Genomic DNA, 14178 nt, shown 5'->3' on the forward strand with positions numbered 1-14178 from the left:
CTTTTCATTAGCAGGGTTTTTATTTAAAGAGGCAGCAGAGCCTGCACAGTCCCACGCACTGTGGAGCCAGTAAATAAATAAACGGAATAGTTTAGGATGCCTCAAACTAAAAAGTAACAAAATACTAAAAGTGCTAAGTACTAAAAGTTTGAGCTCCTTTCCCCTTTTTAAGCAGAGCCACTAAATGAAACCCCGTTTATAAAACTGCTGAACTGCTACAGAGGCTCCAAGTCAGAGTCTGGTGACAAACATTAAAATACAGTTTTACTCTGTTGTACTGCATTGGAGGGTTTGAAATAGTCTCCAGCTGCTGATTAAACCAATTTAGTGTTAGAATTCAAATGTAGGCCTAGTAAATCTGCTCAGTACGTTGGAAGTTAATTATCTCATAAATAAAAAGGCCAAAACTGTCTTACAGTGCATCAAGGGAATAAAAAATACAAGAGCATATATAATATAGGGACATGTCTGCATTTTAATTATCGGAACACAAACTGGAAAATGTATTGTTCTAACAGCTCCTAGTGTTTACAGACTCACAGGTGTGTGTGTATAATATGGATTATATGTACACAGCCTTTAAAATGAAATTTCTACATCTGATGTGATGATAGAAGAGATGATGACGTTCCACAGCGAATAAGATATTTACTGAGATAAACAGGAGGAAGAAATCAACAATTATTCATCTTTAAAACTTTAATGAACAAGACCTAACATACCAAACATTCACTACAGCTACTGAATCCCCAGCACCACTGTGCAGAGGTTTGCTGAGCTATGTTATGCTTTCTGCACCCGGATGCTGAGAAGAATGATTAGGAAACTAGCTGCTGACATAAACAAGAGGTTTAGGACACATTCCACCCCATGTACAAACACCGACAACACCATGATCACATCCCACTACGCAGCAAAATACACACTTAAGAAAACAAGCAGAGAAAAACCCGGAGTGGACCACACCAGGGAAACCTTTATCAACATTAACAAAAGTGCCTTTGCAGGCCTCTGGGCTTCAGGGTTCACTCGAAACATTTGAATTAAGTCAAAGAAACAGACATCCAAGAATCCCTTATCAGATGAGTGGGCAGAGCTTTATCTGTCTGCGTGTGTGTGTGTGTGTGTGTGTGTGTGTGTGTGTGTGTGTGCAGCAATGGCCCCAAAACATGGAAATATATCACACAGCTCCTGTGAACCATCAGACCCCAGGACCTGATTCAGTGAGTCGTTCTGGATATGTGGACAGATGGTTCCATAACATAGGAACCCACAGAAACGTGTCGACCTGAGTAATGCTCATCATGGCTTCTGTGTTTGTTTCCACTACACTCGAACCACTTTGGTCCGGGAGCTAAACTTCACCCCTCCTCGGGAGATAGTACTAAAATCAAGTTCCAGGAAAGCGAGGCAGGAGGGGGTGCGAGCACACAGAGCAGTCGCCGGTGATTGGTTAAACATCTAAAATACAGTGGAGAAACAAAGCAGGACGGTCGGCATCAACCCCAAAAGTACGGGGTGCACCGCTGGTTAGGTTTCAATAGTGGAAACACAGCATTTGTGTCACTTTGCATCAACAACAAGCAGGCTGAGTGAGTGCTGAACACATCTGAATGAGACGGGACATTACACAAAACAGCAGATAAGTTAAAACACTGAACCTCAAGCCGGATGAGTTTTAAAGTCACTGACTGTGTAGTCTATATGTTTAATTAAAATTCCGTGAGGTCGGAGGTCGGGTGCTGATTGGATTTAGGGGTAATCACAGATAACGGGTCGGTTCCAGTACAGAGCACTGAGGGTACAGGGCTGAGTTCCCAAAACCCACCGCCACAGATGATGGACATCCAGATGTTACATAACGTCTCTGGAGTCACAGAAGGGTAGTTCCACGAGTACCTAGAGCATCTGACTCCCAATGGTTTGTTCCCAGCTGAGACAGCAGCCAGGGCTATATCACTGTAATGTAATGGCTTTGAATCAGAACCTTCAACGTTTGGATTAGGGAGCTCGTAAAACGTACGGTGCATTAGATTCAGCCACCACAGCTGTTATTTCACTGTATCAGCAAACAAAACATTACAGGCCTCATATCAGGATCTGTGCTCACAGAACTTGACTGGGACATCGCTGATAAATGGGGTGTGTCCTAACCACCGGCCTCCTCCTGTGCACTGTTGAAACACAGATGTTTTCAGTCTGAATGTTCGGTAAGACAGAGCAGTGCTCTGTCAGACTGCCACTCATTTTGTGTAATCAAATCAAATCAAAATCAAATCAAATCAATTTTATTTGTATAGCGCCAAATCACAACAAAAGTCATCTCAGGACACTTTACAAAGTAAGGTCTAGACCTTACTGTCATTATTATTATTATTACTACAGAGGGAAAACCCAACAAATATCCCCCGAGCAGCACTCAGGGCGACTACTCAGCGTCCTGCAGCGGCAGCCATGATGGAAGTCCTCCACTTCCTGACACTAGGACTAGTTCAATATTCCCAAATTTGATTTGAATTTGATTTATCTGTATCAGCGAGGCCGGCAGGAAACCAGAGGACCATTCATCTACTCACCACCAATTCCCAGAAGTCTAATCTGCATCTGACAGAATTCGGTCAATGATTAGGATCAAAAGGAAAAGAGGATTTTCTGGTCTGAGCTGAAAAGCACATTGGACTGATTGAAGAGCACAAAAACACAGAGCAGCAGATTAACATGACCGCTGGTGTTTCTGCTTCCACCAGACACACACCCCCTCTCCTCCTCTGGTGGGCCCTCATGTCCTCGTCCACGTCTGAGTGTAGCAATAATCTATAAGAAGAGCCGGTCTGAAACAGTCTGTGGGCGTCTGGCTGTGATCCGCCATTCAGGCCTCCTCCTGCTAGTTTTATGCTGCTCAAAGAAGATATCACATTCTCAACGAGCTGCCTTTCTCTTTGACCTCACCCCCACTTAGTTCACAACAGTCCACACAGACCCCGGCAGACATATAAATTAAGTTCAGCCAGAGCTAACTGCTCTGACAACATCTGAAGCGCTCTTCAAGAACCAGAGTCATGGATTTGATTGACAGGTCAGAGGTGTTTACCTTTTCGAAGATGCCTGAGTCGTGGCTCTTCATCTTGGACTTGAAACTGGAGGAAGGTTTGAAGTCTGGGAGCTCAGCTGTGTCTCTGCTGATGTCACAGGAGACCTGGCAGCTGGCCAGTCTGGAGCCCATACCGGACAGGTCGGCCACGATGTCCGTTAGACCCTGCAGAGGAGGACACACACTGTGTACACGCAAACTAGAGGACACACACAAACCACGCAAACTAGAGGACACACACAAACCGTGGAAGGTTTGTTCTCACATCTTATGGTTTCCATCACTCAATGTGATTTCACAGCTCAAAGAGCTCACCGATTCGCTGTCGGAGGCAGAGGAGAGGCGGGTCTTGCCGGCGCTCTGCCGTCTGATCTGGCTGCTGATGTCGGAGGCCTGACTGGTCACAGTGGAGCGACGTGTGGACATGAAGCTGCTGGTGGTGGAGCGCAGGTCACGAGGGTGAACACAGAGCAAGACGCCGAGACAGGGGATGTACTTGGCTAATGCTACCCTGGAGAGACAGATGGACAGGTCGACAGGTTGACGCTGAAGCATCAGTCAGTACTTCACTGGTTCAGACTTTATCATTAGGCACCAACATCCAGGGCCAGTCGGGTAAAGGCTGAAACACGCTGACCTGCTCTCTTTAGTCTCCAGCAAACTTCACACATGTGTGTTTGATCACTGAGGATAAACAGTGAAACAAAGAACTGTTACAGCCGTCAGTCTACAGAACATACAATCGCTTCCGTCGCAGTGGGGTTGCCAGGTTTGGTACCGTCCTGCAGACCAAAACCAAAACCTGTGCCAGAGGAGAGACAAAAGAAGAAAAGCAACAAGACACAACAATCAAACACTGATCCATTGTGGGTCCTGTGAGATGCGGAGACACTCAGCGCATTCAAACTAAAAACCTTTTTGTTTTGACTATGTGAAGGTGTGCTCCAGCTTCAGCCGGGGGTTAGGTTGCTCTTTAAGAGAGAAAATGCAAAAATGTTCCTGTAATTTCATTGGAAGAAATTGGTCTTGAATTAAAATCTGTGTCAATCTGTGTAAAAATTAGGATCTACTCATCTAATCCCACCAGGTATAAAGCTAAAACAAGGGCGCTGCTTGTATCTGAGCTGCAGAGGAACCTCTCAGGTGTGTCTGAGCTCTAAATATCTGACCGGACATGAGCTGGTCAGCTGGCTGCAGGTGATTGGCTGCTGCAGTCAGCGGGGTAGGTGGAGCTCTAGCCAGACCCCACCTCCGTGTTGCTGTTGGCCGCTTTGGAGTGAGCGGTGCGTGAACCACTGCGTCCAACAGGAAGGAAGGCGGTGGACTCCGAGGTGACGACGATGCTGGGGATCCGACCGCTCGTGCTTCTCATCACATCCCTGCTCTGTCAGACGCAGAAACACACTTGTCATAACACCGATTCGTAATTACCAGGACATTGTGTGCATGTTTATGGAAAACCACATTGTGTTTTCATCTCACATGAACAAAGAAAAAACTGAAGATAAATTAGAGACAGAAAAATTCAGACATGTTTTCCCAACAACAAACTGAAAGACAAACAAATGAAAAAAGGTTAAGCTGCAGCAGTGACGTGGAACATAAAGCCTTATTGTGAGGACGTGTGCTTCCATAACCTCAGATTTAAAAATGTGTTTCCTACTTTTTGTTCTGTATCGTTTACAGTTGTTAATGAATGAAAGAATACTTCACACTGCTGTGTACTCACATTTGGGTTGCTGCTGTGTTCACTGACTCCTGGTGTAGAGATATCAGTGTCACAGGACGTCTGCAGAGAAAACAAACAAGTGTACTGTAAGCCTGCAACTAAATTTTACATACATACACACACACTATGGTGTAAGGTCACTTCTTTTGGGCCTTTTTTTCTTGCAGCACTGGTCACTGGTGAAAAATAATGAAGTGACAAGTGGTGACGTACAAAGACATCTAGGCTGTGTCTCAAAACCACTCCTTCATTCATTGATTCACTGCCCCTATGTATTCTAATGTACACTCCATAGTTCACTCAGTTTTTCATCTGGCCATTGCAGTGTGGAACTGTTACTTTTTACGCTCCATTGTGGAATTTTTGAGTGCACGAAATAGTAGATTGATTTGCTCAGTACACCACTACAAAATGATGAACAGTGTTTGGAGAGTGTAGTTTTATGCTGCTCAAAGAAGATATCACATTCTCAACGAGCTGCCTTTCTCTTTGACCTCACCCCCACTTAGTTCACAACAGTCCACACAGACCCCGGCAGACATATAAATTAAGTTCAGCCAGAGCTAACTGCTCTGACAACATCTGAAGCGCTCTTCAAGAACCAGAGTCATGGATTTGATTGAGAGGTCAGAGGTGTTTACCTTTTCGAAGATGCCTGAGTCGTGGCTCTTCATCTTGGACTTGAAACTGGAGGAAGGTTTGAAGTCTGGGAGCTCAGCGGTGTCTCTGCTGATGTCACAGGAGACCTGGCAGCTGGCCAGTCTGGAGCCCATACCGGACAGGTCGGCCACGATGTCCGTTAGACCCTGCAGAGGAGGACACACACTGTGTACACGCAAACTAGAGGACACACACAAACCACGCAAACTAGAGGACACACACAAACCGTGGAAGGTTTGTTCTCACATCTTATGGTTTCCATCACTCAATGTGATTTCACAGCTCAAAGAGCTCACCGATTCGCTGTCGGAGGCAGAGGAGAGGCGGGTCTTGCCGGCGCTCTGCCGTCTGATCTGGCTGCTGATGTCGGAGGCCTGACTGGTCACAGTGGAGCGACGTGTGGACATGAAGCTGCTGGTGGTGGAGCGCAGGTCACGAGGGTGAACACAGAGCAAGACGCCGAGACAGGGGATGTACTTGGCTAATGCTACCCTGGAGAGACAGATGGACAGGTCGACAGGTTGACGCTGAAGCATCAGTCAGTACTTCACTGGTTCAGACTTTATCATTAGGCACCAACATCCAGGGCCAGTCGGGTAAAGGCTGAAACACGCTGACCTGCTCTCTTTAGTCTCCAGCAAACTTCACACATGTGTGTTTGATCACTGAGGATAAACAGTGAAACAAAGAACTGTTACAGCCGTCAGTCTACAGAACATACAATCGCTTCCGTCGCAGTGGGGTTGCCAGGTTTGGTACCGTCCTGCAGACCAAAACCAAAACCTGTGCCCACTGCCTGTATCTGGCGACTGCACAGAAGTACTGGGCAGATGGGTACCAAGCTGTTCTGTCCTGCAGCTTTTAAATCTCTTAACAGTCAAGGTCAGGTGTCCTGCACTACGCCATTATGTTTTATGCGAGGTGTTTTCTTTCCCGGCAGAAAAACCTGAAATGCAACATAAATGTACCCAGAGGAAAAAGGTTATCAGTGTGTTACCTGTACTTAGGGTGTGTGATGGCGTAGATGATGGGGTTGTGGATGGCTGAGGCCTTGGCGATGACGGCGGGCACAGAGTTCATGTAGGGAGTCAACATGTCAGCGTGCCTGTAGCAGGAAACAGATCAGACTGCAGAGTCAGCATCATGGACACGTCAGCAGACGAGAGGACCACACACCTGCCAGGGTCAAGCTAATACTGCAGAACAGTGTCTGCTAGTGCCACACTAGCTAGCTGGTCACATACTGTATGCTACCTCAGAAACAACTCTTCTTCTCTGCATCAGAAGGAAGTGAATCATTGATAGAGCTGAATTTGTGTAAGAACCACTGGGCTTTGTCACATTCATTCCAAAACAGCCAGAGGCATCTTTGAGCAGCATTAAAGAAACGACAGCCCTGATTCAACTTTTGCTTTAGTGGCTGCTGACTGAAAATGTAACTCTGGTTTTACTGATGTGATGTACAGTGAGCAGCCTGTGTTTTACCCAGCGAAGGCGATGAGTGCGACGATGGAGTACGGCGACCAGGAGATGACGTAGAGCAGGATGACGATCAGAGCGATCTTCGCCATCTTCCACTCATTCTGCAGTCGCTGGAAACCCTTCACCGAGTCGCGACTGCTGCCGTGACTGTGAACACTGCCGCTAATCTTCCCCACAGCCCTGACAAAACACACACACACATACGCACCTGTAGTTGGCCTGTCAGAAGAAGCAGATTCAAACACTGTTTCTCTCACGTTTTATGTCTCCATGCAAGCAGAAGCTTTTGGTTTCTGCACTACAATAGTGACATTATTCTGGCTGGTTTCCATCCTCCCCTCAAAAATGATTAAAATATGAATCCAATTCAGTTTGATTTGTATAGTATCAAATTGAAACAAAAGTCATGTCAGGACACTTTACACAGTCAGGGCAAGACCTATTACTATTATTATAATGGGGGGACTAAGGGAGGGCTCAGGGTCACCTGATCCAGCCCTAACTATAAGCTTTATCAAAAAGGAAAGTCTTAAGTCTAATTTTAAAGGTAGAGAGGGTGTCCGCCTCCCGAACTGAGACTGGGAGTTGGTTCCATAGGAGAGGAGTTTGATAGCTAAAGGCTCTGCCTCCCATTCTACTTCTGTGGACTCTAGGAACCACAAGTAAACCTGCACTCTGAGAGCGAAGTGCTCTGTTAGGATGATAAGGCTCTACGAGGTCTTTAAGATACGATGGAGCCTTGTCATTAAGGGCTTTGTATGTTAGGAGAAAGATTTTAAATTGTATTCTGAATTTTACAGGGAGCCAGTGGAGAGAAGCTAATATGGGAGAGATATGATCTCTCTTGCTAGTTCCTGTCAGTACTCTGTATTCACTGATTACAACACACCCAGGAAACACACGCTAGCACCAAGCGCACTCAGACTGACTGGTTGGTGGTGCGGATGGCTCGGAAGATGAAGGCGTAGCAGAAGATGATGATGAAGAGTGGCAGGAAGAAGACGAAGGTGAAGAGCAGCATGGTGTACGCCCGCACCGACGGGGTGAAGGTCATGTAGTTCCACGTACAGGAAGTCATCAGGCCCTCTGGGACATAGGCACCTGATGGACAAGAGACACACAGAGAGAGATATTTAAATGTTGTTTCAATTACAAAGAAAATCCAGAAGGAAACCAACGAACATGTTGAATACAAGCAGCAACATTTAAGTAGTGCTCACTCATGAATGCATCAATAGTTGCATTAGAGTAACACAGTGAACAGTTTTACTTACTGTTCTACTCGGAGAAGGTCACCTTAAATGAGGTCACTACGGACACTGTCACAACATTTCTGAGTCTTTTTCCAAACTTTATTTGTTGATGGATTCTTTAGGATTTAAATCACACACTGATGCTCATGTACTCACTTTTTATCAACGTGTACACGTAGACGAGGGTTGTGTTTATCTGGAGGATTAATGTGTAGGTTCACTAGCGTCAGGGGCTAGTCTGTGCCGGAACAAGCCAGCGTACATCAGAATCATTCGTGGAGAACTCCAGGAGCTTTATTGTTGATGTTGGGATCACGGCAGAGAAAACTGCAGCTGTGACATTGTGGTCAGCTGGACAAGCTCTGCCATGCTGCCAGAGTGCAGTGAAGTCGAGTATACAGCAGAGTACGGAGAGTGGCAAAGAGAGTAGAAACAGTTCAGCTGAGTGTGTGTGTGTGTCCTCACTCCAGCCGAAGAACGGCGGCAGGCTCCAGCCCAGAGAGTAGGCCCAGGCCGCCACAAGGATGAGGAGGGCCCGTTTCTGTGTCAAGATGCCGATGGAGGTCAGAGGTCGTGTGATGACAAAGTAGCGGTCCACAGCGATCACCGTCAGCGTGATCATAGAACAGATCCCGAAGAGAGCGCCACAGAAAGCGTACAGCTCGCAGGCTGCAGACAGAGAGGGAGCGAAGGAAAGGCACAGATTTAACAGCATCGACGTGTAGCTGACACCCACATGTTGTGTGTTCATGGTGAAGATGTCTGTCTCCCTCTTCCTCACCGACTGTTCCTGGGGATGAACGCACTGAGGAGGCTGTGTTTTCACTGCTGTTTGTTGGTTTGTTAACAGAAGTAACTCAAAAAGTAACAAATGGATTTGGATGAAATCTAGCAGACTCCAAAGTCTGATCTGGATCCAAGTCATATTCCACATCTGCTGACACAAAATGTACATATTCATAGGGCTCAGGGAAAACTGGCTGCTGTTGGACAACAAACAAAGCTGCAGACTTGAGCTTCTCAGCCAAGACATCCTGCAGATCACTGCCTGCTGTGTTGGCGTCTCGGCTGCGTTACCACACAATAATAACAGAGCAGACGAGACTAGCGTTTACAGGTATGTTGGATCCAGATTCAGGAGTTGAGGCTGGGGCACCCTGCATGTTCGTGGGATGTGTGTGCAGTCGGTACCTTTCTCTCCAAAGATCCACCTCTTGTACATGCTGGTGGCGAAGAAGGTGGGAGTCTGGGTGACACACATCAGCAGGTCTGTGATGGCCAGGTTAATGACAAACATGTTGGCTGGCGTCCGCAGGCTGCGGCTCCTGTAACACACAGTGTTTCAACAACGTGACCTGGACAGTTCTCACACCAGTGGATCCTGAAGTCCCAGACCAAGCACACCAGAGACAGACAGACAGTAAAAGTAGGGCAGCTTTAACCAGCCGGTTCCAAACTCACTGACACATTAATTAACAGGCTGCAAGTGAGTGAGAGCTCCAGCTGCTAGATGTGTTTTTTCCATTCGCAGTTCGAGTATTCTTTCCTCTACTGTTACTTTGCTGTTTGCTTCTTTGAATGCTGTACTTTATACAGAGATACTTTATTTTTTTTCCTACTGAATAATGCATCTGTTATTTTTTCTATACTGTTATACTTTGTTTCCTAACATTATAGCTCATGTAGGAGTGATCTTAAATGTAGTTAAATTCTGTTTACTATTTTAATCATCTAAATGAATTTATTTGTGAATTTAACACTTATTAAAGTTGACGAAGATTTGTTACAACTCATCTCTGCAAACTAAAAAAAAAAAGATTTCTAATTTGTTGTTGCTCCGTAGCATTTTCACCAAACCTGTCTGCAGATCAATCATGAACTGATTCATCGATCAGATTCTGAAACTGCACAAACATCAGTATTAAAATTTAAAACAAAGTCTGTGTTTTTTAGGAAGCTGCAGTTTCCTTTGAAGCTGTCCTACCTGCTGAAGGCGTATATGACCAGGAAGTTGCCGACCATTCCGGTGATGCCAATGGCGAGGATGACGGAGCCAATGGTGTAGTGGGCGTGGTCAGGAACGTCCACTGTGGGGAAGGGCACCACAGCCACCTGGAGGACAATACGCAGACATGTAAACATGGCCTGCTGCAGGGAGGCTCGAGCCCCAGGCTTTAAAACCATCCTGAACTCGGATTCTGCCAGCATTTACATCCATTTGAATGCAAAACATGTTAAAAGATTACAAATAGAGATAATGAATAAATTTATGAGATTTCAGCACCTCCAAGTCTGAGGCCACTCTCTCTCTTTTCCACCGCTGAGACTAGTGAACTACCTGTAAATAATCTACTAGTTTAACTACATTTTGCAGTAGCTTGCTGCTTTTTAAGTACAGAAGTAACAGCAGTAAACAGTCACCTGTGATGATGTATTACTGTATACGACATGTCAGGTTGCTAATCCAGATGCGACCGTGTGAATCAGAATCAGAATCAGAATCAGCTTTATTGGCCAGGTGTGTTGGACACTGATACCGCGGCTCTCAATGCGTATGTACGTGTCCTTATGTAAGGTAGCAGTGGGCAAGTAAACAATGTAAGGCTGAGAACAGAAGTAAAGAAGTAATGTGTAGTCAAGCAAAGGAATGTGCCTTAGGAATAAAAACAAAGTTCTATATACACACAGTCTATCTGCATTTGACAGATCTATATGTACAAGGTAAATTTACAGGTGTGTGAAGCAGCATCTTCTTGCTGGAGCTGCAGTTACTAACAGACAGCAACTGTGTCTCAAGAATCTAAAATCATTATCACTAAGAAAAGGAGTCACTTGTCTCTGAACGCTGGGTTCCACCCTAGAAAGCCTCTATCATGAACCAGCGCAGTGCTAACAAGCTGCATGTCGGAGTGTAAATGACGTGTTGCTCAGACGATTTCATGTTTAACACCAAGCTGCCCAGAGGCTGCAGGGGAATATTATCTCACTCTGACACTTTTCATCATTTCAGGTTGATTAATGTGCAATGTTGCAAATGAAATGAATAAAAGTGTGAATAACAATTTAAGCAAACTGAGTTCTCCACATCCAAACAACAGGTCTCAGTAATGAATGTTCTTTCCAAACAGAAGTTGTAAAAACTTGTACAAACCATAAAAACACAGTCTGCTCTTTGCTTCACGGGAAACAATCACAGCAGCAGCACAGCGGTTAAAAGGAGTCCTGGTCAGCAGACGGCCACGACCCGTTCTCCTGTTCTCCGGGTCCAAAGATGGCCACGACCCATTCCCGTTCTCCTGTTCTCCTGGTTGACAGATCGCCACGGCCCGTTCTCCTGTTCTCTTGGTTGACAGATGGCCACGGCCCGTTCTCCTGTTCTCCTGGTTGACAGATCGCCACGGCCCGTTCTCCTGTTCTCTTGGTTGACAGATGGCCACGGCCCGTTCTCCTGTTCTCCTGGTTGACAGATCGCCACGGCCCGTTCTCCTGTTCTCTTGGTTGACAGATGGCCACGGCCCGTTCTCCTGTTCTCCTGGTTGACAGATCGCCACGGCCCGTTCTCCTGTTCTCTTGGTTGACAGATGGCCACGGCCCGTTCTCCTGTTCTCCTGGTTGACAGATCGCCACGGCCCGTTCTCCTGTTCTCTTGGTTGACAGATGGCCACGGCCCGTTCTCCTGTTCTCCTGGTTGACAGATCGCCACGGCCCGTTCTCCTGTTCTCTTGGTTGACAGATGGCCACGGCCCGTTCTCCTGTTCTCCTGGTTGACAGATCGCCACGGCCCGTTCTCCTGTTCTCTTGGTTGACAGATGGCCACGGCCCGTTCTCCTGTTCTCCTGGTTGACAGATCGCCACGGCCCGTTCTCCTGTTCTCTTGGTTGACAGATGGCCACGGCCCGTTCTCCTGTTCTCCTGGTTGACAGATCGCCACGGCCCGTTCTCCTGTTCTCTTGGTTGACAGATGGCCACGGCCCGTTCTCCTGTTCTCCTGGTTGACAGATCGCCACGGCCCGTTCTCCTGTTCTCTTGGTTGACAGATGGCCACGGCCCGTTCTCCTGTTCTCCTGGTTGACAGATCGCCACGGCCCGTTCTCCTGTTCTCTTGGTTGACAGATGGCCACGGCCCGTTCTCCTGTTCTCCTGGTTGACAGATCGCCACGGCCCGTTCTCCTGTTCTCTTGGTTGACAGATGGCCACGGCCCGTTCTCCTGTTCTCCTGGTTGACAGATCGCCACGGCCCGTTCTCCTGTTCTCTTGGTTGACAGATGGCCACGGCCCGTTCTCCTGTTCTCCTGGTTGACAGATCGCCACGGCCCGTTCTCCTGTTCTCTTGGTTGACAGATGGCCACGGCCCGTTCTCCTGTTCTCCTGGTTGACAGATCGCCACGGCCCGTTCTCCTGTTCTCTTGGTTGACAGATGGCCACGGCCCGTTCTCCTGTTCTCCTGGTTGACAGATCGCCACGGCCCGTTCTCCTGTTCTCTTGGTTGACAGATGGCCACGGCCCGTTCTCCTGTTCTCCTGGTTGACAGATCGCCACGGCCCGTTCTCCTGTTCTCTTGGTTGACAGATGGCCACGGCCCGTTCTCCTGTTCTCCTGGTTGACAGATCGCCACGGCCCGTTCTCCTGTTCTCTTGGTTGACAGATGGCCACGGCCCGTTCTCCTGTTCTCCTGGTTGACAGATCGCCACGGCCCGTTCTCCTGTTCTCTTGGTTGACAGATGGCCACGGCCCGTTCTCCTGTTCTCCTGGTTGACAGATCGCCACGGCCCGTTCTCCTGTTCTCTTGGTTGACAGATGGCCACGGCCCGTTCTCCTGTTCTCCTGGTTGACAGATCGCCACGGCCCGTTCTCCTGTTCTCTTGGTTGACAGATGGCCACGGCCCGTTCTCCTGTTCTCCTGGTTGACAGATCGCCACGGCCCGTTCTCCTGTTCTCTTGGTTGACAGATGGCCACGGCCCGTTCTCCTGTTCTCCTGGTTGACAGATCGCCACGGCCCGTTCTCCTGTTCTCTTGGTTGACAGATGGCCACGGCCCGTTCTCCTGTTCTCCTGGTTGACAGATCGCCACGGCCCGTTCTCCTGTTCTCTTGGTTGACAGATGGCCACGGCCCGTTCTCCTGTTCTCCTGGTTGACAGATCGCCACGGCCCGTTCTCCTGTTCTCTTGGTTGACAGATGGCCACGGCCCGTTCTCCTGTTCTCCTGGTTGACAGATCGCCACGGCCCGTTCTCCTGTTCTCTTGGTTGACAGATGGCCACGGCCCGTTCTCCTGTTCTCCTGGTTGACAGATCGCCACGGCCCGTTCTCCTGTTCTCTTGGTTGACAGATGGCCACGGCCCGTTCTCCTGGTTGACAGATGGCCACGGCCCATTCTCCCGTTCTCCCGGTCCGCAGAGGGCCACGGCCCCTTCCCCTGGTCCGCAAAGGTCCACGGCCTGTACGCCTGTTCTCCCGGTCCGCAGAGGGCCATGGTCCGTTCTCTGGCTCTATCCAGGCTCCAGCTTCACTTCATTCATACACGTAAGGAACAAACTAGACCTCTGCTGTCTAGACTCATCACGGCCTCCAGTGTGTGTCAGATACTGGACATGAGCTGCACAAGCAAATCTACCTGACATGATTTTATACTTCAATAGTTTTTTAAATCAAATGTCAGACTCAGGCTCAAATAAAAAGTCATATTCTCACTGAGAGTGTGTGATGAATTTCTAGTCTCTTGCTCTTTTTCACTACTGCTGGCAAAGTGAATTCAGTCATTCATCTGCTCAATAAGTATCCTGTGGCCCGTATGGTCCAATGACATGTCAGTCATAACGGGTCAATACCTGACCCGATATCGGGTCTAACTAGCAGCCTGACAGCTGAAGGAGGAGCCCTCATAGAAAGATATAAAACTAATGTTTAGGTGTTTAGCGCCACTCGTACACAAAACACAAACTTTATAAACAGAGTGCAGATCA

The 14178-nt window shown here is 47.7% G+C and overlaps 1 protein-coding gene across 1 annotated transcript; it reads right to left on the bottom strand.

Annotated features, from left to right (window-relative positions):
* Positions 1-3950: 3950 nt before the first annotated feature.
* Positions 3951-10492, bottom strand: LOC109951599 (melanopsin-A-like). The gene is made up of 10 exons (XM_020586199.1): positions 10200-10492; positions 9407-9540; positions 8681-8884; positions 7892-8063; positions 6966-7142; positions 6478-6585; positions 5777-5972; positions 5462-5626; positions 4821-4880; positions 3951-4475 (listed from the first exon to the last, which is right to left on the bottom strand). Exons 1-10 carry the CDS (start codon positions 10421-10423, stop codon positions 4326-4328), a joined length of 1590 nt encoding a protein of 529 aa, XP_020441855.1. The 5' UTR covers positions 10424-10492; the 3' UTR covers positions 3951-4325.
* Between the last annotated feature and the right edge of the window lie 3686 nt (positions 10493-14178).

Source organism: Monopterus albus, unplaced genomic scaffold, assembly GCF_001952655.1.
Source record: "Monopterus albus unplaced genomic scaffold, M_albus_1.0 scaffold397.1, whole genome shotgun sequence".
Lineage (NCBI taxonomy): Eukaryota > Metazoa > Chordata > Actinopteri > Synbranchiformes > Synbranchidae > Monopterus > Monopterus albus.